The 23,566-nt window shown below is 43.6% G+C and overlaps 1 protein-coding gene across 1 annotated transcript in view; it reads right to left on the bottom strand.

Moving 5' to 3' along the window:
- Positions 1-23,566, bottom strand: part of TENM4 (teneurin transmembrane protein 4) — a 756,175-nt gene that overhangs the window by 295,330 nt on the left and 437,279 nt on the right. Inside the window, 2 exon segments of the mRNA XM_059708328.1 lie at positions 1,780-1,930; positions 1,932-1,990. Coding sequence (XP_059564311.1) covers positions 1,780-1,930; positions 1,932-1,990 — 210 coding nt within the window.

Genomic DNA, 23,566 nt, shown 5'->3' with positions numbered 1-23,566 from the left:
CCAACCCCCAGAGCAGCAGACCATTAAGGACCCAGACACTCCCTTCAGGCATGAGACACATTCATTCCCAAGCTTTAGAGTGGCACTCTCCGAGCAAGGCCCCAGGGGAGAAATGCAAAGTGTCTCCCGGTCCTTTGGGCGGCAGGAGCACAGAGGAGCATAACTGAGCAGAAATCTGTAAGCCAAAGTCCTCCCATCTTCCCTGCACTCCAGTAATGCGATAATGTTGTCAATTTGCTGCAGAACTTGCAGCAAAGTGATTGGTCTTGTTCAGTTAATTAGCAAAGGGAGAGATAAGGACTTTAACCTCCTGACTTTTACCTGTAAGGTTTATGTACTCAGAGATGAATAAAGAATTCATAGTGTGTTTGTGTGTGTGTGTGTGTATATATATATATATATACACTAGTATGTTAGTATATATATTCCTCCCTTCCCCCCACCCCCACCCCCACAAGCTTAAGAAGACTACTGGCAGGGACACCTCAGTCAGCACCGCATAACACTCATAAAATCAGAATACCTTAGAGATGCCTCCATCATTGGCAACTGAGGGAACTGAGACCTAGAGAGGGACAGTGATTTGCCAAGGAAACGGCCAGTGAGCCACAGAGCTGGGACTGGAACACAGGGTTCCTCTCTCCCAGTCCAGGGTTCCTGTTTCTGCGCATAAGCTAAAACATAAGTCGCTAAAAGGTTTAGAGGAGCAGTGACACCCAACCACTAAATGGACACCTTCAGGGAGCACAGGGAAAAGGCTGTGAAGGATGGTGCGACTTTTGGTGAAAGAGAATGCTGGGCCTAATAATTTGTCAGAAGAGAAGCGTCAAGGCCAAAGACCGCTCTGGTTTTCAAAGAGAGCGGAGGCTGTCCATCATCCCCCTCTTGGAGGCTGAGTCCCTTACAGAGCACACTTATAAAGAAGTTGACTGGCCTCTGCTGGACACAGAGAGGGCAAGCACCTGGGCACAGGTCACACAGCACCCAATCAGCGTCTGCTGGCTCCTGGTCAGCCTGGAGCTCTTTCACTGCCCCCTCACTCCCCACTCCCTCCCCCCGCATCTCCCTCACTGATTCTCCCCAAGAGAGCCATAGCAGTGTGCTTACAAGAAGAGTGCTTATTATGGGCATAGGGATGCTTATGCCCAGTGGCTCTCTCTGCAGCCAGCATTCAGCCCTGCAGCTGCTTGGAACTTCAGGGCCCTCTGTCTCTGGGCAGTGGGAAACTGGGAAACTTTCAAAGCCAGCGCTAGAATCCAGGTAGTGCCCGTTCTCTCAGCTTTCCATGGTTAACGGGCACACTCTGGCACTGGTTTCTTAGGCAGGGTTGTGAGGAGGATTCAATGAAGCAACAAGTGGCAGGGCTGGCATAGTCCCTGGCACACAGCAGGGGGCCAACTGGTGCTGTTTTAGTTTTAACCTTTCCTTCTTTTTCTGTGTCCATCTTTGTATGTTTGTTTGCCTCGTATCCACCTGATGTTTCTGTCTCCTTGTGTCTGTCCGTGCGTATCTGTCCATGCAGCTCTGTCTACCCGACATCTGTCATGAGGGTGGGGACAGCAGCCTCCCAACCCACGCAGCGCACACCCGGCAGCACTCAGTGGGGGCAGGAGCAGGGCTACCTGAGCCTTGGAGCCGCGCCAGGCCCCCCAACAACCCGAGCGCCCCATGCACCAGGCCCTTCCGCCCCTGCAGGCTGCCAAAGCAGGCGCATTAATCAGCATCGCCAACGAAAGGGGGGAAACCCCCCACAGAAGTTAGGAAGAAAGAGGGACTTACCGTTCGCTGCGACCCCCAGGCTGGCAGAGCCACTTTTAACTAAGAATGAATGAGGGACAAACTCTTCCTCAGAGTCTGAGTCCGGGGTTGGCTGGGCCACACCGTTGCCTAGCAACCGCCTCTGGCTCTCATTGGCCGGAGGGGAGGGGGGGCGGGGAGGGGGACTGCTCAATAGGGGTTGATGAAGCTGATGAACAATGCAAGGGAGCACCTGCGAACCACAAAGACAAACACAGACAGAAAAAAATAATGAAAATTGGTTTTGAGGCACACAGGAAGGGGGAGCAAAATAAAACACGCATCAAGGGGAGGGGGGCTCCCAACAGCGGACGGTCTACTGCACACGTGGCCTGGAGGCGGGGCTGATGTCTCTGGGAAGCAAAGTTGGTGCAAACTCCTTCTGAAGAGCAGGGGACTCCGTGCAGAGAAGTCTGCAAAGTTTGGAGAGAGGGCACCCTTGAGAAAACAGGGGAGGCCCTTCCTGCTTTGCCTGTTCTCTAAGAGAGGCCTGAAAACCTGGGGTCTAGTCCGGCTGGCCTTGCTATCTATCCAACAACTGCCCCCCTCGCCGCTCCCAGCCTCAGTGGCCTCACTGCAAGCTGGCCATTCTGTCATGTCACGGAACTGAAATGATGTTCTTATTAGTGGGATTTCAATCGGACATGCCTAAAACAGGTTCTGAGCTTCCTAAAAGGTAGAGAGAGAGCTGGAGAGAATGATCCAGCAACGCTCCCTCCCCGCTGGCATTCTAGGATTTCAACACGCTATTGTTTTACTTTTCTAAGAATCTAACATGTTAAGATTCTTACATCCTGGCACTCTCTGCAAACGCCTTGAGCGCAATAACTTGAGCATTCTTTTTCACTTCTGTACCCCCAGAATCTAGCATGGTGCCTGGCACACACTAAAGATTTGCTGAATAGATGAATTCTAGGTGTCTAACATACTAGGATCCTTCCATTCTAATAGTCTCAGATAAAACAAGCTCGTAGTTTTAGGGCAGTAGTATTCAGTAAGTTCCAGGATGCTCTAAGTCAGTATGTTTGACTCCAAGTTTCTAACATGCCAGGAGTCTATGCTTCTAAGACCCCAGCTTTCTGTGGTTCTGTAAGCTCACTCTCAGCTCTTCAGAAGGAGAAGGTGAAGGCCCCAGACCAGACCTTTGAGATCAGACAATACACAGTCCTCTCAGGGGCTGGCCTTTAGACGTGTGCAGTACATCGTCCACACGAGAGGGACTATAATAAGCACAGACATAGAAAAGTTTACAGTACAAGACATTGCATCCACACGACAGCAAGGGCTGCTCCTTGTCTCCCACCTTGACTGAGAGACATTTTAAAACATAATCAGATCCATCCAGTTTTGTTTGTTTTTTTAAAGAGATTGAGTCTTAGAAAACTTATTGCAGCCCAGATATTGATCATAAGATTTGGCAGGGCTCTCTGGGGGAGGTGGCACAGAGCTGATCGTTGAAATAAAACAACATTAACAATAACAATAACAATAACAACAACAACAAAACACTTTTTATGGTCTGTCCACCAAGAGAAGCTCACTCCGTCACAGTCACCAAATCCTGCAGGATTTTGCAGGCTCTGTGACTCTTATGTTACCCCTGAGGCTAATCATGTGTGACATTTTGTAGAGTTGCTGTGTATACAGTTTGCTGGTTCATATTAGAAATTCAGTAAGAGCAATTGAGGCAGCAGTGATCAGTGACCACGGTGCAACCTCTGCGTGACTATCCCCTCTGTCTTGGTTTCTTCACCTAAAAATCTGAGCTGTGATTCATCTCAACATCATCCAAACCAGTGTCTCCAATTCACCATGAGAGAGCCTTTCTGACATGTCACAGTGAGGTCATCATTCCTCTATCAGCGTATCTTTAGTTCTGACATCATGTTTGCCCTGCTGTATCTGTACTTACCTGTAGTCATCTTGCACATAATGGTATGTGGCACATTTTTGGGGTACAGTACATTCTTGGAGTGGACTTTGGAGTTTCAACAGAACTAGGGTTTGCATCGTGACCTAGCTTCCTTGTAACTCTATGTTCTCGGGAAAGTGGCTTCCAGTTCTTCATTTGGAAGTTGGGCGCCCACCCCCTTTATACAGGTGGTGTGAGGACTACAGATACTAAATCTGAGCACATGGTTTGCACGAGAAAACAAAAATGCAGGGTGAGTACTCCCCACATGTTTAATAAGTTGAATGAAACCACCCTATGGAGAAACCCATTCATGATTGGTCCCAGTTCTGGGGAGAATTTTTTCCACTAGGCTGTATATATTAAGTAAATAGACTTTCATTTCTTCATCTTGTATTAACCAGAGATATCTTATAGTCTCAATCAGAGCTTCTGATGAGCTGGAGATAATCAGCACCACTCCACGCGGAGCTGTTGGAATTCAGACACAAGTTAAGAAATGTGATCTGTTGTTCCAGGGTATTTGTTACAGCCTCTTCCTGAGGAAATCTGTCAAACTTTATGAGATAAATAGTTCCAGAACTAAGTAAATTGTTCCATTACCAACTTCAGAGACCCTGGGCCAAGGGCAGCACAGTGCCCTCCCAGCCCCATGCCTGTTTCTTCTCCCTTTCACCCAATCACCTCAAAAGCGTCTAAACCAGTGCTCCCTAATCCCCTCAGGCCTCCGGGGTTGCTCTGATTATTCCTAACCTAACACCCAAAGCACCTAACCAGTGCCAGGCCCCTAGCAGGTACACGATAACTCATGAAGGTTCTGTGAAGTACAGTGTTATTAGAAACACGTTGATTCCCTCCCTCTGATTCATAAGCAGCTTGTAATTTAAGTGGCCCTGAGGGAGGGCGCACAAAACCTTGCTCCTGGGGTGGAAGAATATACTAGATATATATATATATTTCGCCCTTTTCTAATATTTAATTCTATGTTTTATAATATATATTATATATTAGTGCTCAAAATGCATGTAGTGAAATGCATGGTTGTACCATTTCAGCATCTACAGAAGCAGAGCAGGTTTGTATTAGGAATATGGTCATGCCCAGGCAGTGTGGCTCAGTGGTTGAGCGTTGTCGACCTATGAATCAGGAGGTCATGGTTCAATTCCCGGTCAGGCACATGCCCAGGTTGCAGGCTCAATCCCCAGTAGAGGTTGTACAGGAGGCAGCCAATCAATGATTCTCATCATCATTGATGTTTCTATCTCTCTCTCCCTTCCTTTCTGAAATGAATGAAAAGATATATATATTTTTTAAAAAAAGAATGTGGTCGTATTAAGAGAGACTACATTTTATTTTTGTTTAAGTTACAAAAGTTTTATTTTTGTATGTGCTCAATCTTAGGAACTGTGGACATTTGACTTTTAATTGCACCACTTGCTAGCTCAGTACATGTGAGCTTGAGCAAGTTACTTGACCCTTGTGCCTCAATTTCCTCACCTATATAATGGAGACTTAAAAAAAAGAACACCTACTTCATAGGGTTGCGCTGAAGATGAAAGGAGTTAAAACAGGTAACATGTCGTGAACAGTGTGGCAGCCAGTAAACACCTAATAAAGGTTAGATGTCACGATGCGTAAATATGTGTACGTAAAGCAAGGGGTGCTGGCTCTCTTCCTCTTTCCTTTTATATAAGTGCAGTGCTTGATTGCAGAAGTATGGCAAACACTGCTTCATTCCCCACACAGTTCCTAAACACCCACTGATTTGGCTGGAAGGTGAGAGTGATGCAAACTGTGGGAGACTCAGCCCCAAAGGAGCTGGTGGGTGAGGATGGGTGTCAATCAGACCTCGGAACTTGGAGCAAGGCAGTGGTGTGACCTTTCAGAAGAGAAGACAGCCCGTGCAATGGGAGGATGGAAAGCAAGAGGCTCATTTCAACAGAAGGAACTAGACAGGCTTTCTGGAGCCATAGAAGATGCCAGTGGGAAGAGATGAAAAGTGGGGGCATAAGCATCCATGGGGGAGGGACGAATACCCAGCGTAAGGCTCTCAGCCTTCACCTGGTATCCCCATCCTTACCTCTCAAGTATCATGTGTTAATTACCAGTAACTTGTCACCAAGTCTACTGAGCTATGCTGGCCTGCTCTCACTTCCAGGAACTCACTGCTTTTTCTCTGCCCAAGTTGGCCGAGTTGCCCAACTTCAGGGCACCATGTACATTGACTCATCTGAATGGCACCCCCTAGAGCACAACTATAAAGTTGTGCCCGAGCTTTTGCACATGCTGTTCCTTCTCCCCAAGCATTTCCTATCCGTGTCCCTTCTCTGCATTATTACCACCCTGTGTGTCTCATTAGCTTCCGCTCATCCTTTGGGCTTAACCTCATGGTCACCTCCCCCAGGAAGGCTTCCCTGATGCCTTTCTGGGTGCTCCCACAGCTCCCTGGACTTTACCCTGTTGCAACACCTCCCACACTGTCATGTTTACTTGTCTGTGTCTGCCCAATAGCCTGCCTGGCTCACGTATTACCATATTCCCCAGTGCCCAGCACAGTGACTGTACATAGAACGGACTAGCACACAGGTACATAGAAAGCACTAGTAAATATTGGCTAAGTGAAGAAAGGGAGGTAGGAACGAAGGAGAGTACCTGGATTATGGAACAACGAGAACAGTGAGAAATGAATCTCTGAATAGGTTTAGGCCTTTGACACAAGGAGAAGGAAATCAGGCCTTAAATGGGGAGTCATGGACATTTTTAAAGCAGGAAGATGACAAGACCCAGGGCTGTGCTTCAGAGAGATCTGTTCAGCCATCCAGATCTCCTTTGTAATAGGCTCAGCTCAGCCAGGAAGTTAAAAGTCCTCATGATCTGGGCTTGCTTTCTGGGTGGGGCCCAGATGCATGTTCCTATAGGCAAGTAAGGATGATGGATGCCATGAGACTATGGAACTGGGGTTTAGTGTTGCCTTCCCATGTATCCTGGTATTATAGAATTTTCCACTGTGTCATGGTAAAAAGAGACAAGATGATTGAAATGAATCTCCTTATACCCCACCCCAACAACAACCAGGGGGGCCAGTGAGGGGTGGCGGGGAGCCATCCAAGTCTCTTGAGAGGTGGTTTCTGTGAGTCTGGCTCCAGCTTATAGTAGACAAGGATGGAAAAGAAAGCAACAAAGTGACAAGTGCAGACTCCACTATGGTAGGGGTGGGGCTGGAGTGGGTTCTGAGACAAACTGTGGCAGAGCTCCTCTTGGAGGCCAGGAGCTGGCCAGGTGATTTACAAGATCTTTTCCTCACAACAAACTTCTGGTGAGTAAAATTCATCCCCATTTTCAAGGTTAAAAAAAAAAAAGGGAGGCTGAGCACAGTCAAGTACGCTGTCCCAGGACCTGTGTAAGAAGCCATGACTGCAATGCTATTTCCACCGTGTGATGTGAACTAAATTGATCAGCCCTGGTTTGGAGTGGAATAAGGGAGGTTCCTGTCCATCCACTGAAACACACCCAAAGGGGAAAGACCACACAGCCCAGGGACCACAGCCCAGGGTCACACTGGGAGTATGACCTTGGCTAAGTCACTTGGCGTCTCAGCTTTCTCCTTTGAAAAATGGAGTGCTAATACCCCCTGTGAAGAGCTGCTGATGGATGGATGATGTTATGCTTGTGAGAACCCCAGCAGTCTCCTGGGAAGAGCTCAGCCAACAGTGATTCTGTCCGCCATTCCTCCGGCGGTGGGTCTTTCATAGCAAGAACAGGGGGGTTGGGGACTAAGCAATTACAGATCTATAAGCATGACAGTGACACTTTGTTGAGGTCATAAAACAAGGAAAAGTGTTCGGGTGGCAGCCGTGAAATAAGAAAAGAAGATATTAGGGGATCCTGAGATCTACCTTTGTGTGAACAGAGGGTAGCTTTCCTTAGCACCTGAAATGTAACCTCTAACCAGGGCAAGCTAGTTCTCTGGGAAGAGCCTTCTGGCATGCTGGCTCTGGGTATGTCTTTGGGATATGCCATTAGACTAAAGTGTGAAGGGCTCGCTGATGAGCAAGTTCATTACTCTGCCAAAGAAAGAAAGCCCTTAACAAAACGCACTTTTTATTAAAAAACACTTTCCTCAGCGGTCCGGAGAAATCCATCTAAACACCCAAACGGAGTGTTCTTGCCTGATATTAAACCCCACCTCGGCTACAGGATGCAAATGCTGGCCTGCGTACACAGTGGGGGAGGCTGAGTGCCCGTAGGTAAGACCAGAGCACAGCTGTGTGCTGCAGGGAGGTGCTGCAGGGAGGGCACTTTCTTCCCCCGCAGTTCCCTGGATTATTGGGAGGGCCTCCTAATGCCATTATACCCGGCAGCCCTGCATTTTAGAAGCCAGTATGTAAAATGCTTCCCACAATGCCCAGTGCACAGCAATTACTCAGTAAACGACACCTAGAAAAACAAAAAAGAACAGAACCCTTCCAGTGGTTCTCAACCTTCCTAATGCCGTGACCCTTTAATACAGTTCCTCATGTTGTGATGACCCCCAGTTTCATTGTTACAAATTGAACATAATTAAAGCATAGTGTTTAATCACAAAAACAATATGTAATTATATATGTGTTTTCCAGTGGTCTTAGGCGACCCCTGTGAAAGCATCATTCGACCTCCAAAGGGGTCGCGACCCACAGGTTGAGAACCACTGCCTTAGACCCACATCTCCACCTGCCTGTGAAGGCTGGCTGTGTTTCATCTCCTCAATCTCTTTCTAGAAACACTCCAGGCCCCCCACTGAAAGCCAAGTGCATTCCTCCTCTTCTCAGGTGCCAAGTTCATGTCTATTTCCTCTTAACAGGGCAGCCCCTTGCATCATTGAATGAGTAAAATCTTAGTTCTGAACAGAGGATGGGGAATTGAAGACAATGGGGATCTCCTCCTGGTAGGAAGACTGGGGGCTGCCAGGAGGCCAGGACCTCCACTGAAGTCAATAAAAATATATATTTATTTAGAGCGGAAGGGAGAGGGAGAGAGAGATAGAAATATCAATGATGAGAGAGAATCATTGATTGGCTGCCTCCTGCATGCCCCACACTGGGGATTGACCCGCAACCCAGGCATGTGCCCTTGTCTGGAATCGAACCCTGAACCCTTCAGTCCACAGGTTGATGCTCTAACCACGGAACAAAACTGGCTAGGGCTGCTGGGGTGCTTTTGATGCCAGAGAGTGATGATGTTCACATCTGCTGCTTCATCAGCCTCGCCTGCCCAACGGGGACCACAGGCTGCTCATCCCTGTGCCTCCACGTGGCTCAGAGTCTCAGCTCATCAAAGGTCTGCAGAACTGATTCCTATTCTTGTCTGAATTGAATGGAAATCCACTGCTGCAAAGCGTTTCAAAGTGCTAGAAATCTGGAGCTAGAGAGCTAGAGGGACGGTACATTCTGGCTTGTCACTGCCAGCCCCAGTTTACCTGTTATCCTGCATTACTGAGTGATAGTGCCCCACCTTTACTAGAAAAACGTCCTGATTTAGATAACTAATGACATGGTCACATGTTTGGGACAGTACAGATTCAGCTCCACATCAGAGGCTGTGTGGTCTGCTGCAAAAGACCAGGTCCGGGTGCAAGTCAGCAACACGCCATGGGATCACGGGCCAGTCCTCTGACCTTTCTGTGCCTTGATTGCCCCATCGGGGCATTAGACTAGAACATTCTAAGGTTCTTTTGTGTGGCCCAACCTTCTACAAGACAGGAATAACAGTAGTCCACATCTCAAGTTCTGAGGGAGACTATGGAAAAAATACAGGATAAGAATGATTTCAGTTACAGTGGAAAGTCAGGCTCCTTCAGCATAGCAAATGCTCATAAAACATTGATCGAATGAATGAATTTGTATAAATGTATTGGAGAAAAGATCAGCTGAATAAAATCTTTAACAATGGTTATCACTGATATGGGCAACTTTTATTTTTTTAAAATATGCTCATATGGCTTCAAATTTTTCTGCAATAACAAATACAGTTCTTTTTATACTCTTAAAATTATTTTTTAAAACTTCAGGGGAAAATGAAGTAATAAATGTGAAAATATTTAGTAGTACTAAAATAGATGATGGTTTTAAATACAATTTATTTTCTTTTTTCTTTTTTTTTGAGAGAGTGGAAGGTAGAGAAAAATTGATTTGATTTGTTGTTCCACTTATTTATGATTCATTGGTTCTTATATGTGTCCTGACCGAGGATTGAACGCATAGCCTTGGCATATCGGGATGTCGCTCTAACCAACTAAGCTACCTGGCTGGGACCCAAACAAGATTTTATGTACTGATATTGGTAGTATAATTTGGTATAAACTGATTTTTAAAATGTGAAAACCTATTAACTAAGCAATTCCACTTCTAGGAATTTACCCAAGAACATAATCATGACTTCTCAAAGATTTACTTATAAGGATATTCATTGCACCATCATTTGCAATAGTAAAAAGCAAAAAATAAAATTAAATGTTAAAAAGAAAAAAGATCCTTATGTTAAAAAATGCCTAGTTATGTAGATTAAGGCACATCAGTACAATGTTTATATGCAGACATTCTAAGCCATGCTTGTAAAGAATGTTTAGGGACATGGAAAAATAGGATAGAAAAAAAGCATGAGGCAAACTGCATAAAAGTAATTCTGATGCTGTTTAAGTGTGTGTGTGTGTGCGCATGCACGCAAACTATATAAAAATGTTAATACATGTTACCTTAGAGAGCAAGAGAATTATGAATGCATCTTATTTTTTCTTACTACTTCTCTATATGTTCTAATATTTTTCAAGGAACAAGTATGATAATGAGATTAAAAGAAAACAATCCAAGTTATTAGAAGGAGAAGAAAACACACACACACAGGAAGGCAGAAAAGACGACAGTGTCTGCTTTGGGTCGCTAATGGGGTGAGTCGGCAGAACTGAAGCCTCCCGGGTCCAAATTTTCCAGCCTATTAAGTCCTGTGGCTCCTACTCCGCAGGCTGGGCAGCTCCCACCAAGCCAGCCTCCTCTCTTCAGCAGTAGTTATTTCAGGAGCAGGTCTGGGGCCATCTGTCTCTGTGACTTACGCTGGGAAAATGGCCTCTGGAAAACTGGCCGCCGTAAATTTCTCAGGCTCAGCTCATTTGATCTCCAGCTCTCCGCCTCACAGGGTTCCCAGGGCCGTTTTTGTTCTTGTTAAGCATCGACCAGGAGAGGAGCTATGCTCTCACCTACTGGCCCAGGAGGACATGGATCCTGGTGCCCCTTCCCCCTCAAGACGGAGAAGAGAGCACCTTGGTCTCTCTGGTCTTCAAAGAGGGGCGGCCTACCAGCCAGTCTACCGCTTGGTACAGGGATATTAAATGAGAACATTCATGGATTTTTGTGTTATTGTTTTTTTTTTTTTTTTTGGTAATAACAGCTTTATTAAGAAATAATTAACATACCATATATGTCACCCATTTAGAGCGTACTATTCGATGGTATTTAGTATACAGGGTGGGCAAAAGTAGGTTTACAGTTGCTTGTATAAAAAATAATACAGTAAATTCATAAATAATACAAGAATAAACTTTTTCACAACTGTAAACCTACTTTTGCCCATCCCTGTATTCTCAACCATCACCACAATCAATTTTAAAATAGTCTCATCACCCCTACCAAGAACCCCAAACTCATCAGCAGTCCCTCTCCATTTCCTTCTAACTCCCTTGTAGCCCGGGACAATCACTCATCTACTTCCTGTCTCTATGAATGTGCCTATTCTGAACATTTCCTTTGAATGGAGTCATGTATGATTTTGTGACTGGCTTCTTTCACTTTACATGATGTTTTCAAGGTTCATCCAAGTTGTAACATGGGTTGGGACTTCATTTAATTGCCCAAGAACATTGCATCATGTGGATATACCACATTTTGTTTACCCATTCATTAGCTGGTGCAAGTGTGGGTTGTTGTTACTTTTGGGCTATTCTGTGACAAGCATGTGTGTGCAAGTTTTGCCAGGTGACTGTTGGCATTTCTCTTTGGTGTATACCTCGGAGTGCAACTGTGAGATTAGATGGTGACTCTGCTCAGTCCTTTGAGGAACTGCCAGACTGTGTTCCAGTGGTGGCACCAGTTTTCACTCTCACCAGTAGTGTTTGAGAGTTTTAATTTCTCCAGGTCTCTGCAACACTTTTTACTGTCTGACTTTTGATTTTAGCCACTGTAATGGAGATAAAGTGGTATCTCGTTGTGGTTTTAATTGGCACTGCCTGGTGGCTGAGAGTGTTGAGCATCTTCTCATGTGCTCATTGGCCATTTGTATATCTTCTTTGAGAAATGTCTAGTTCAGATCCTCATTGTAAAATTGAGTTGTCTTTTTGATTACTGACAGTCAGGCATTGATTCATTCATCAATTATTTATTTTGTGACTACCCTGTCCCAGACCCTGTTCTAAGCATCACTGATAGGCAAGATAGACTCCCCTGCCTGGGTACTGGACACATAGAACTAACTCTAAAGGGGAGCGCAGTGTTATGGCTGAAGGAGACAGAAATGCATTATATGATGTGAGAGAGGCAGCGATGTTGGAAGGGGAATGCATGGTGAAGGAGGTGCTGGGGGGGTGAGGGAAAGGGAAATGACAGATCCATGGAGCTCAATTGTCAGCTGCAATTTCAGGTTCCTCAAAGGTTCTTGTAACCTTTGCCAGGAGATGCCACCGAAGGGATTTAAGATGGTCCATTTGGGCCACTGGAGGCTCTAAGCGGGCCATGGGATGTGAGGGAAGGAAGGCAAAGGCAACCTGGATTACCTCTGCCTGGCAAAATCTGCCAGTGCTGTGAGCAAGGAGGGATGGACACTTATGGCAGGCCTCAGACAGCCTGCTGTCACAGAGCATTCTGTCCAGCAGGAAGTTCGCGTAAGAAAGTGCTTCCAAAGAGCTGCTTTCCAAGTCATTTATTACTTCCTGGCTTTAAATATGTATATCTATTTCCCTCCTCCCACTCAATTTATGCAGCTGTAAAATTCCAGGCTGCAGGACAAAGGAAGACCACAGCCTGATGGTCAAGTGCCATTTCTACTCAGGTCCTGGGGCATAATGGAGTACTAGGTACAGAGGCAAGAGATCGGGAGTTGTGAAGGAAACAGGGCCAAATTGCTGGAGGAGGGAAGGGAACTGAGATTAACTGGGTCTCTACTACACATCCATCTTGTGGAAGAACTTTATATACATCATCTCAATCAAGCCTCACCCCCCTGAAAAGGCATTGGGGTCTCTCTGACTGGCAGATGCAGCATGGGAGGCTCACAGGGAACCTGTTCAAGGGCACCCGGCTGGTGCTAGGCTGGGACTTGTCCTGTTGGACCCTAAGCACCCGCTTGTCTCACTTAAATAATCTGAATGAATAATAGTAATAAACACAAGAATGTGCCTTTGTAAATTCCAGGGTTTGCTTCCCTGATCTCTCTTGAACCATGGGAGGGGGACAATACCATTCAAAAAGCAAATCAACTTGCTCAAAGCCGCAGAGCTAATGATGGTGGACCTGGGATGCCAACCTGGGCCACCGGAGCCCACAGCTAGAGCACTCTGTAGAAACTCACTCTGTCTTTCATAGAGTCTTCAAGGAGAATGAAGGATTAGTGTAATCAATAAACGGGGGAAAATGAACCAGAAAAAAACACACACATATAAAATAAAGCCTGAGCTATAGACTTCTCGTTTGTGCAGTTTTCTGGATATCTGTTTTATTTCAACAAGAAGGTTTTTGAAATAACAGAGAGCCTTGTGGTGTGAATGTAAGCACACACTGAGAGGTATTTCTTTACATTGTTTCCCCCCATAAACGCCCTGATTCTAGACAGCTTTCCCTCGACTCCCTCCCTGTGCCAAAGCCTCTGCTTCCATTAGATTTCTACAAAGCTTTCAGAAACTTTTTTTGGGGGAAAGCACAAAAGTAGTAAGGGCTACGCTTTCCAGAAATTCCTGTGCTCTCACTCCAGGAAATTTTGAAAAACCAAGGCAAGCAATCTTAAAAAAACAATGAGGCACAGGGGACAGTGGGCAAGGGAAGAAAAGGCTGCTCAAATCGACTGCCACGTGACAGCGTCTCCTGCAGCCTGGCTTTTCCCGGAGGAGGTGCCCAAAGCCAGGGGCCAGTTAGGAGAGTTTAGGCAAAAATTAGAAGAAAAGCAGGCTTGTCTGCATCCCAAACTACTATGGGAACAGAAAGGAGCCTTTGAGATAATCAGAGAAGGAAAAGGAATCCACATTTACCAAACATCTTCTGTGTGTCCAACACTCTGCTAAACACTTTACACAGGCTTTCCAACATGACCTTCTCAGCAAGGTCGTTCCCTCACACAACAAAGAACTGAGGGGCCACCACATGTCAGCCTCTCTGCTGGGTGCTGGGGACACCGTGGGAAGCAGAATCATGTCAAGTTTCTGTCTGTGTTAGTTGAGTTCCCTTGGGTTGCAGTAACGGAGTACCCTACACGGAGTATCTTAAAACAACAGAAATGTTCATTGTTTCATAATTCTGGAAGCTAGAAGTTCAAAATCACAGTGTTGGCAGGGCCCTGCTCCATCTGAAGCATATAGAGAAATCATTCCTTGCTCCTCCTGACTTCCAGTGGTTCGCTGGCAATCTTTGGTGTCCTTTGGCTTGCAGCTGCTTACCTCCAATCTCTGCCTTCACTGTCATATGGCCGTCTCTCTTTACGGGGTCTGTATTTACCTGGCTATCTTCTTACAAGGACACTGCTCTACTCCAGTAGGAACTTACATTTTCAATGACCTAATTTCCTAATAAGATCACATTCTGAGGTACTTGGGGCTATGGCTTGAAAATCTCTCTTTGTGTGTTTGCGTGTGTGTGTGTGTGTGTGTGTGTGTGTGTGTGTGTGTGTGTTGCACAATTCAACCCATAATAATTGCCTTGTGGAGCTTACAATATAGAAGCCCCCCACCTCTTTAAAAATATTTTTTTTATTGATTTCAGAGAGAAACAGAGAGGAAGAGAGAGATAGAAACATCAATGATGAGAGAGAATCATTGATTGGCTGCCTCCTGCACGCCCCCTGCTGGGGATCAAGCCCACAACCTGGTCATGTGCCCTGAATGGGAATTGAACCATGACCTCCTTGTTCTTAAATCAATGCTCAACCACTGAGCCATGCCGGCTGGGCTATAGAAGCCCCCTTTTACAGATGAATAAGTTGAGGCATGGGGGGCGGGGGAGAGGGCAAGTGACTTACTCCAGATTCACAAGTAGGAAATTGAACATCCAGGTCTGACTCCAAGCCCATATTTTGTCTACCATACCAGCCCATTCTGCAGGTGTGGGGTTTCCTCAGCTGGTAGTCACATATAAAAAAGGATCTTTGGCATACATCATCACAGTTAAGACTTATGACACCTCTTTCACATTTAGTACCTTGTGATACCATTGTTCCCATCTATATCTCTATGTATGTATGTATGTATGTATGTATGTATGTATGTATGTATGTATCTATCTATCTATCTATCATCTATCTATCTATCTATCTATCATCAAAGGTTAATATGCAAAGTGTCCCCTCGGGAGTTCAACTGGGAGACCAGGAGTTCGCTCCCTCCCTATGACATGCACTGACCACCAGGGGGTGATGCAGAACATGGCGGGCAACAAGCGGCGGTGGCAGGGCACTGAGGAAGTGAGCGAAGGAGGAGGCAGGGAGGTGGGGAACCTGATCAGTTCTGATCACCAGCCAGACTTAGGGACCCTACCTGTGCACAGTTTTGTGCACCAAGCCTCTAGTTTACTCATAAAGAAAATGAGCTCTAGAACCACTGAGGTCATTCAGTCCTCCAGAGGAGGAGGAGGATTGGACCCAAGTGGGCAGACACTATGCCCATGCTTGTTCTGCAGCCACGCCCAGATCAAAGCATTGGGTGGGGGATCAGACACCAGAAATGAAGCCAGACACCAACACAAGTAGCTGATGAAAAGGCCTAGGCTTCCCAGGAAGTCTGGTCACCCTGACTGAGGGCATTGGATTGGAAAAGAAATAAAGGTGTTGGGTGGCTTTGTTTCTTTTAACCAAAAAGTCTCATTTGGAGAGGAAAGAGTTTGCATTTTAGAGGCTAAAGCCATTAAACATCCCAAGCCCAGGAATTCATATTTAGCCTTGGCTAGCAGACTCTGATCCCTGCTGACAGACGGAATTTCTTGCTTTCTAGAGGGGAGGGTACTGGGCAAAGCTAGAGTGGAAAGCTCCCTAGGCATTTCTGGAGCAGAGCCTGAGAAGCAGTACCCATGATTTCAGTGCTGGCACACATGAACTGCATTGGCCTCAGACTTCATGTGGTTGGGGAAGTGAGGCAAGAGAGAGGTGCCTTCAGGGTAGGAAACACTTTTGGGATGTTCCCACATGCTGAGTTCCCAGGGCCCAGCAGTCTGTGAGGCTGAGGCGGGTGTCAGGTTCTGTGTCATTTGTCACAGGTCCTAGACTAGTCAGAAGAGGGGAGTGCCACTCTCTTGGGGAAGAAGGCCAAGCACCCATCAGATCGTGCCTGCTCAGTTCTCAGCGACCCCACGGGGGTCTCCCACCAGCATCCCGATGGAGTTATGGAGGGAAAAGTTCCAGTTAAGTGGCCCAGCAAACTGGGCAGTGCTATGAGAGTGGGGAGCCCAAAGGACAGGCCCTGAGTTAAGGAAGCCCTAGGGCACAGGAAGAGCAACTTTCTGCAGGAAGTGATGTTTAAGCAGAAGCCTGAAGGTGGCCCAGGAGTTGGCCAGATGCAGGAGGCATTGTGGGTGTGTGTATGTGTGGAATGTGCATGTGTGTGTACAGGGGTGGGCTGGTTTCCTGTTCCTGGCGGTGTGAACGGCTTGTGCAGAGGTCAAAGGTGGGTAGCTATGAGTATGAACAGCTGGGTATATCTGGAGTAGAGTGGGAGTGAGGTTTAGTTACTGAAAAAGCCTCTGGCAGAACCCGGGCTTGCCCTCCTTCCTGGGCTCTAAGCCCCAGCATCAGGTAGCAAGTAGGCTGTGCCACTTGAACCAAGTCCCTGAACCTCTCTGGGTCTCTTTAACTGAAAAGTAGCATGGTTACCCAGGCAGCCTTCTAGACTCTCTTAGAGCTCCAATAGTGAAATATAGCAACACTGATTTATGCTATTCCTCTTCATCTGCATACCAACACTCTGAGTTTCTCTTTAGTACCCCCATTCAGCAGATTGGAGGAGAAAAGTTCAAAGAAGGTTAAATGAGTACATTCTGCAAGTCTATGATTTTCTGAAAGAAACTGCCCTCAGGCTTTCTGCCTCAATAACGGAGTATTTTGCTCTGAGAGGACTTTCATTTAAGAGAGAGAATTAGTTAATAACAACAATGATTATGATAGCTACCACTGATGGGGAACTTTCTCTTTGCAAGACATTGTAACAAACTGTGCATAGACGTATGTCCATTTTTATTCTCACAAAGATCTTATGAGGTACTAACCCTTTTTTAAAAAAATATATATTTTATTGATTTTTTTACAGAGAGGAAGGGAGAGGGATAGAGAGTAAGGAACATTGATGAGAGAGAAACATCAATCAGCTGCCTTCTGCACACCTCCTACTGGGGATGTGCCTGCAACCAAGGTACATGCCCTTGACCGGAATCGAACCTGGGACCTTTCAGTCCGCAGGCCGAGGCTCTATCCACTGAGCCAAACTGGTTAGGGCGAGGTACTAATTCTTATTAGCCACATTAGAGATGAGGACACCAAAATTTACAGTGGTCAACCAACTTGGCCAAAGTCACATAGTTGGCTGGGAATGGGAGTGGCCCCAGTCACTCTGGTCAAAGATTGAGCTCCCAATTGCTCCTCCATGAAGCTTAAAAAGAGCAAAGCTCCTCTAACCCTATCTGTAGGTTTATACATGAGAAAATTGAGGGCTGGGGAGATGACAGAGTGAGCCTAAAGTTCTGTAATAACGCAGCATTAAATGATTTTGTGCAATTAATGTTAACGATAGTAACAGTAATGAGGGCAGACTAGCACAGTGGTCAAAACATGAATCCTTCTTAAAGGTCAGATTTTTTTAAGGTTGGCACATTTAAAGAATATGTTTTTATTGATTTTTAGAGAGAGAAGAAGGGAGAGAGATAGGGAGATAGAAACATTGATGAGCCCGGCCAATGTTGCTTAGTGGTTGAGCGTCGACCAATTAACCAAATCAGGGCACATTCCCAGGTTGTGGGCTTGACCCCCAGCAGGGGGCATGCAAGAAGCAGTTGATTAATGTTTCTCATCGATGTTTCTACCTCTCTCTCCCTCTCCCTTCCCCTCTCTCTAAAGTATATATACATGGGATTGTTTTTCCTGGGATGAAAGGTTGGTTCAACATCTGCAAATCAATTATTTGATACACCACATAAACAAAATAGAGGATAAAAATGATATGATCATATTGAAAAATGCAAAAATAACATTTGACAAAATTCAACATCCACCATTGGTAAAAACTCAGCAAAGTGAGGATAGAGGGAATATACCTCAACAAAATAAAGAGCATATATGACAAACCCACACCTATCTTCATATTTAATGGTGAAAAGTTGAAAACATTTTCTTTAAGATCAGGAGCAAGACAAGGATGTCCATAGTCACTACTTTTATTCAATATATTACCCCAAGCCTTAGCCACAGCAATCAGAGAAGAAAAAGAAATAGAAGGCATCTGAATTAAAAAGGAAGAGTAAAAATGTCATTATTTGCAGATGGCATGATACTATACTAGTATATACAGAACCCTAAAAATTCCTTTTAAAAAAGCTTATTAGAACTGATAAATTAATTAATAAATAAAAATTAATATTCAGAAATTGGTTGCATTTTAATACACCAATAATGAACTATCAGAAAGGGAAACTAAGAAAAACAATCCCATTTAAAATTGCATAAAAATACTTAGTAATAATTTTAAACAAGGAGGTAAAAGACCGGCATTCAGTAAACTATAAGATATTGAAGAGAGAAATTGAAGAAAATACAAATAAATGAAAGGATATACTATGTTCATGAATAGGAAGAGTTAACATTATAAAAATGTCCATAACACCCAAAGGAATATACATATTCAATGCAATCCTTATCAATATGCCAATGGCATTTTTCACAAAACTAGAACAAATAATCAAAAAATTTATATGAAACCACAAAAGACCCTGAATAGCCAAAGCAATCTTGAGAAAGAAAAACAAAGTTGAAAGTATCATGTTACCTGACATCAAACTATACTACAAAGTTATACTAACCACAGCAGCATGGTACTGGCATAAAAACCAGATATATAGATCAATGAACAGAATAGAGAGCCCAAAAATAAACCCACACTTATATGGTCAATAAATCTATGACAAAGGAGGCAATAATATACAATGGGGTAAAGGCAGTCTCTTCAATAAATAGTGTTGGGGAAAATGGACAGTTACATGCAAAAATGAAAGTAGAACACATTTTTACACCATAGACAAAAATAAACTCATAATAATATATTATAGACTTAAATGTAAAACCTGAATCCCTAAAACTCCTAGAAGAAAATATAGGCAATGTTTGACATTGGTCTTAGCAATTGTTTTTTACATGTCTCCTGGGCAAATACAACAAAAGCAAAAGTAAACGAGTGGGACTACATCAAACTAAAAAGCTTCTGTACTGCAAAGGAAACATTCAAGAAAGCAAAAAGGCAACCTACTGAATGAGAGAAAAAGTTTGCAAATTTCTTTTCTCATTCAGTATATTTAATAATAATATCAAAAAAAACTCATAACAGCTCAACTTAAAAAATGAAAACCCAATCTGATTTAAAAATTAGTAGAGGACATGAACAGACATTTCTTCAAAGGGGACATACAGATAGTTAATGGATACAAAAGATCCTCAACATCACTAATTGTCATAGAGATGCAAATCAAAACCACAATGAGATATCACCTCACTCCTGTCAGAATGGCTATCATTAATAAATCAGAAAACAAGTGTTGGCAAGAATGTAGAGAAAAGGGTGCCCTTGTGCACTATTGGTGGAATTGTAAATTGGTGCAGCCACTGTGGAAAACAGTATGGAGGTTCCTCAAAAATTTAAAAGCAGAGCTGCCTATGACCCAGCAATTCCACTTCAGGGTATTTATCTGAAGAAATCTAAAACACCAATTTAAAAAGATATATGCATCCCTATGTTCACTGCAGCATATTTACAATAGCGAAGATACAGAAACAACCTAAGCTTTTATCAATAAACAGATGGATAAAGAAAATGTGGTATATATGAAATGTCACTCAGCCAGAAAAACAATGATATCTTGCTATCTGAGACAACATGGGGGATTATATTATACTATGAGGGAATTAATACTAAGTGAAGTAAGTCAGACAGAGAAAGACAAGTACCATATGACTTTACTTATACACAGAAGCTAAAAACAAAACAAAACAAAAATTAATGAACAAACAAAAAAGAAACAAACTCATAGATACAGAGAACAAATTGATGGTCTCCAGATGGGAGGGGACTAGGGTTAAATAGGTGAAAGGGATTAAGAAGTACAAATTTCCAATTATAAAAATTGTCATGGAGATGTAAAGTATAGCACAGGGAATCTATAATAAAAAAAGTGTAATATGCAAATTGACCGAACGGCTGAACAGTGGAACAACCATGGGGATGACCATGCTATGACACGCACTGGCGCCAGGCCAGCCAAGGCAGGTGCGATTCGATAGGTCGGGGGCCTGGCCATCGCCCCATGACCTCCCACAGAGGGAGGCCCAGGACATGGGCTGGTAGGGCGATTAATCAAGGGGCTCCATGATCGCCCCAAAGAGGGAGGACCAGGCCACCAACCCATGGACTGTGGCGGGTGGGCGGGGCCTCCCTCTGTAGAGGGGGCGATCCATCACAGAGCCCCAGCTGGGTGGGCAGGGCCTACCTCTTTGGGGTGATCATGGAGCCCCCCGATTAGACTTATTGGGGTGATTATTTCATAATTACATAATTGTTTAATTGCTATGCTGGACACTTAAAACTAATAATGTATGTCAACTGTAGTTGAAGAATAAAAATTTTAAAAAATCCTTGCTTATCTGATAGATGTAAAATATTTTAAAGTCATTTCAATATTCATTATTCTATTGATATTTTTCTATGTTTGTCAGTTATTTCTATTACTATATCTGTGAATTGCTATATGTCTTTGCATATTTTTTCTTATTGGGTTATTTTTCTGATTTATTGATTAAAAGGCTTTGTGCATGTTAAATAAATTGATATATTTTACATAATGCAACTATTTCTCCAGTTTCCTTTGACATTGTTTATGCTGCTGTTGTTTTTTCCCTCGTCATGCAAAAATGTTTAACTGGTATTTCTCTGTCTTTCTCTTCATGGCTTCTGGGTTCAGGGAAGAGTAGCCAACTTCCTGAATTGTTTTCCTGTTATCAGGCCTTTCCAGGCTCCCTCTGGGTCTGAGGGCCAGCATGGAAGCGCATACAGACAAATTAGGGGCAGCAGCCCTGTGCTCCTCCCGCCTGCACTCAGAAGACACTCTGCACGTGACAGAGTCTTTCCTTTTTTTCCTAGTCCCTGGTCTCCCTCCAGGGTATATCAGGAGGGTACCAACCCTTCAAAAAATTAGATTTTCAGTTTGGATTCATTAGGAGCAATTCTCTCTTTTCTTCTGGGCTTTTGTCCTCCTGGAATGGATACACAGAAATATTGGGGCAGAAAAATGTGAGAAAATTTGGAGTTTCTCAGGAAATTCTGATTTGGCTGTTTGTTGAAGGAATGAATTAAGATTTTTGAAACTTCTTTAAAACTCAAAGAAACATCTCAGTTAAGATTTTTAATTTTTCAGAAGGAAGAAAACTGATATTAATCAAACCCTGTATTCTAGACACTGAGCAAAGTGATTTTATGTCTTATTCTCATAAAAGTTTTATCCCTCTGTGGTCTTAAGTAGGGCCATCCTGGTTTTCAGATGCGAAGGCTGTAGCTTGGGGAGATGACGTGGGAAACGGCCACACTGTAAGTGGATGAGGAGACTTGAGTGCAGGTCCCCTGACTCCTGGCTTATGGCTAAGTGCTCTGGAGTCAATGGGCAGAGTTTATCTTGGCTCTTTGGGTTATTGTCAGTTGAATCTTAAGCAAATAACTTAACCTCTCTGAGTTTAGTTTTCTCAACTGTCAAATGAAGATAATTATGTTTCCACATATGAGTTCTGGTAGGGTTAAATACGAAAAAGAACACACAGTGTAATATTTGCCCCATAGAAAAAGCTTAATAAAATTTAGGAATAATAGTAACAACAATAACAGCAGCAACAACCTTCTATGGTTTCCCGGCCATCATGTCATCTCTTTCTAGGTACTTTCATATTCTTAGTCTGTTCTCCTGTGATGATAATATAATAATTGCTGTTTATAGCAGCTTCACTAATAAGACTCTGGAAACAATCCAAATGCCCATCAATAGGTAAACTGATAAATAAACTGTAATATTTCAATACATTTAAAAGATCCACAGCAAAAGATCCAAAACAAGCAATAGGTAAATGCAACAATATGGATGAATCTCACTAACTTTTTTTTTTCATTCATTTGTGTTAAGGGAAAGAAGCTAAATACAAAACTATATCAAATTAAAAAGGTTTTGCATAGTGAAGAAAACCATCAACAAAGCACAAAGACAGGTTATTGAATGGAAGAAGATATTTGGAAATGGTACATCTCGTAGCGGTTCTCAACCTGTGGGTTGCAACCCCTGAAAATACATCCTGCATATCAGATATTTACATTACGATTCATAACAGTAGCAAAACTACAGTTATGAAGTAGCAACGAAAATAATTTTATGGTTGGGGGTCACCACAACGTGAGGAACTATATTAAAGGGTCGAGGCATTAGGAAGGTTAAGAACCACTGCAAGGGGTAAACATCCAAAATATATAAGAAACTCATACAACTTAACAGAAACCCCCCCCAAACAATTCAATTTACAAATGCGCAGAGGACCTGACTAGCCATTTCTCCTAAGAGGCCATACACATGGCCTAGACATATGAAAAATTATTCAACATTAGTAACCATCAGGAAAATGCAAATTAAAACCACAATAAGATAAGACCTCACATCTGTCAGAATGGCTATCATCAGTACATCAACAAATAACAAGTGTTAGCAAGGATAGGGAGAAAGGAAAACCATCATGCACTGATGGTGGAAATACAGATTGGAGCAGCCACTATGGAAAAACAGAATGGAGGTTCCTCAAAACATTAAAAATAGAACTACCATATGATCCAGCAATCCCACTTCTGGGTATTTATCTGAAGAAATCCAAAACACCAATTTGAAAAGATCTATGCATCCCTACGTTCGTTGTAGCATTACTTACAATAGCCAAGATATGGAAGCACAACTCATCAAAGAGAAATGGAAAAAGAAGATGTGGTACATATATATAGAAGAAAATAATACTCATCCATAAAAAGAATGAAATCTTAGCATTTGTGACAACATGGATGGACCTAGAAGACATTATGCTAACTGAAATAAGTGAGACAGAGAACAACAAATACCATGATTGCACTTATATGTGGAATCTAAAAAAACAAAGTAAACAAATAAACAAAACAGAAACAGACTCCTAGATACAGAGTACCAAATGATGGTGGCCAGATGTGAGGGAGGTTGGAGCAATGGGTGAAAAAGGTGAAGAGATTAAGAAGTACAAATTGCCTGTTATAAAATTAGTCATGGGGCTATAAAATATAGCATAGGGAATGGAGTCAGTAATATTGTAATAAATATGGATGGTGTCAGATGG

Source organism: Myotis daubentonii, chromosome 9 (assembly GCF_963259705.1).
Source record: "Myotis daubentonii chromosome 9, mMyoDau2.1, whole genome shotgun sequence".
Taxonomy (NCBI): Eukaryota; Metazoa; Chordata; class Mammalia; order Chiroptera; family Vespertilionidae; genus Myotis; species Myotis daubentonii.
The sequence above is the reverse complement of the archived record's forward strand: the minus strand, read 5'-3'. Positions and strand labels throughout refer to the sequence as shown.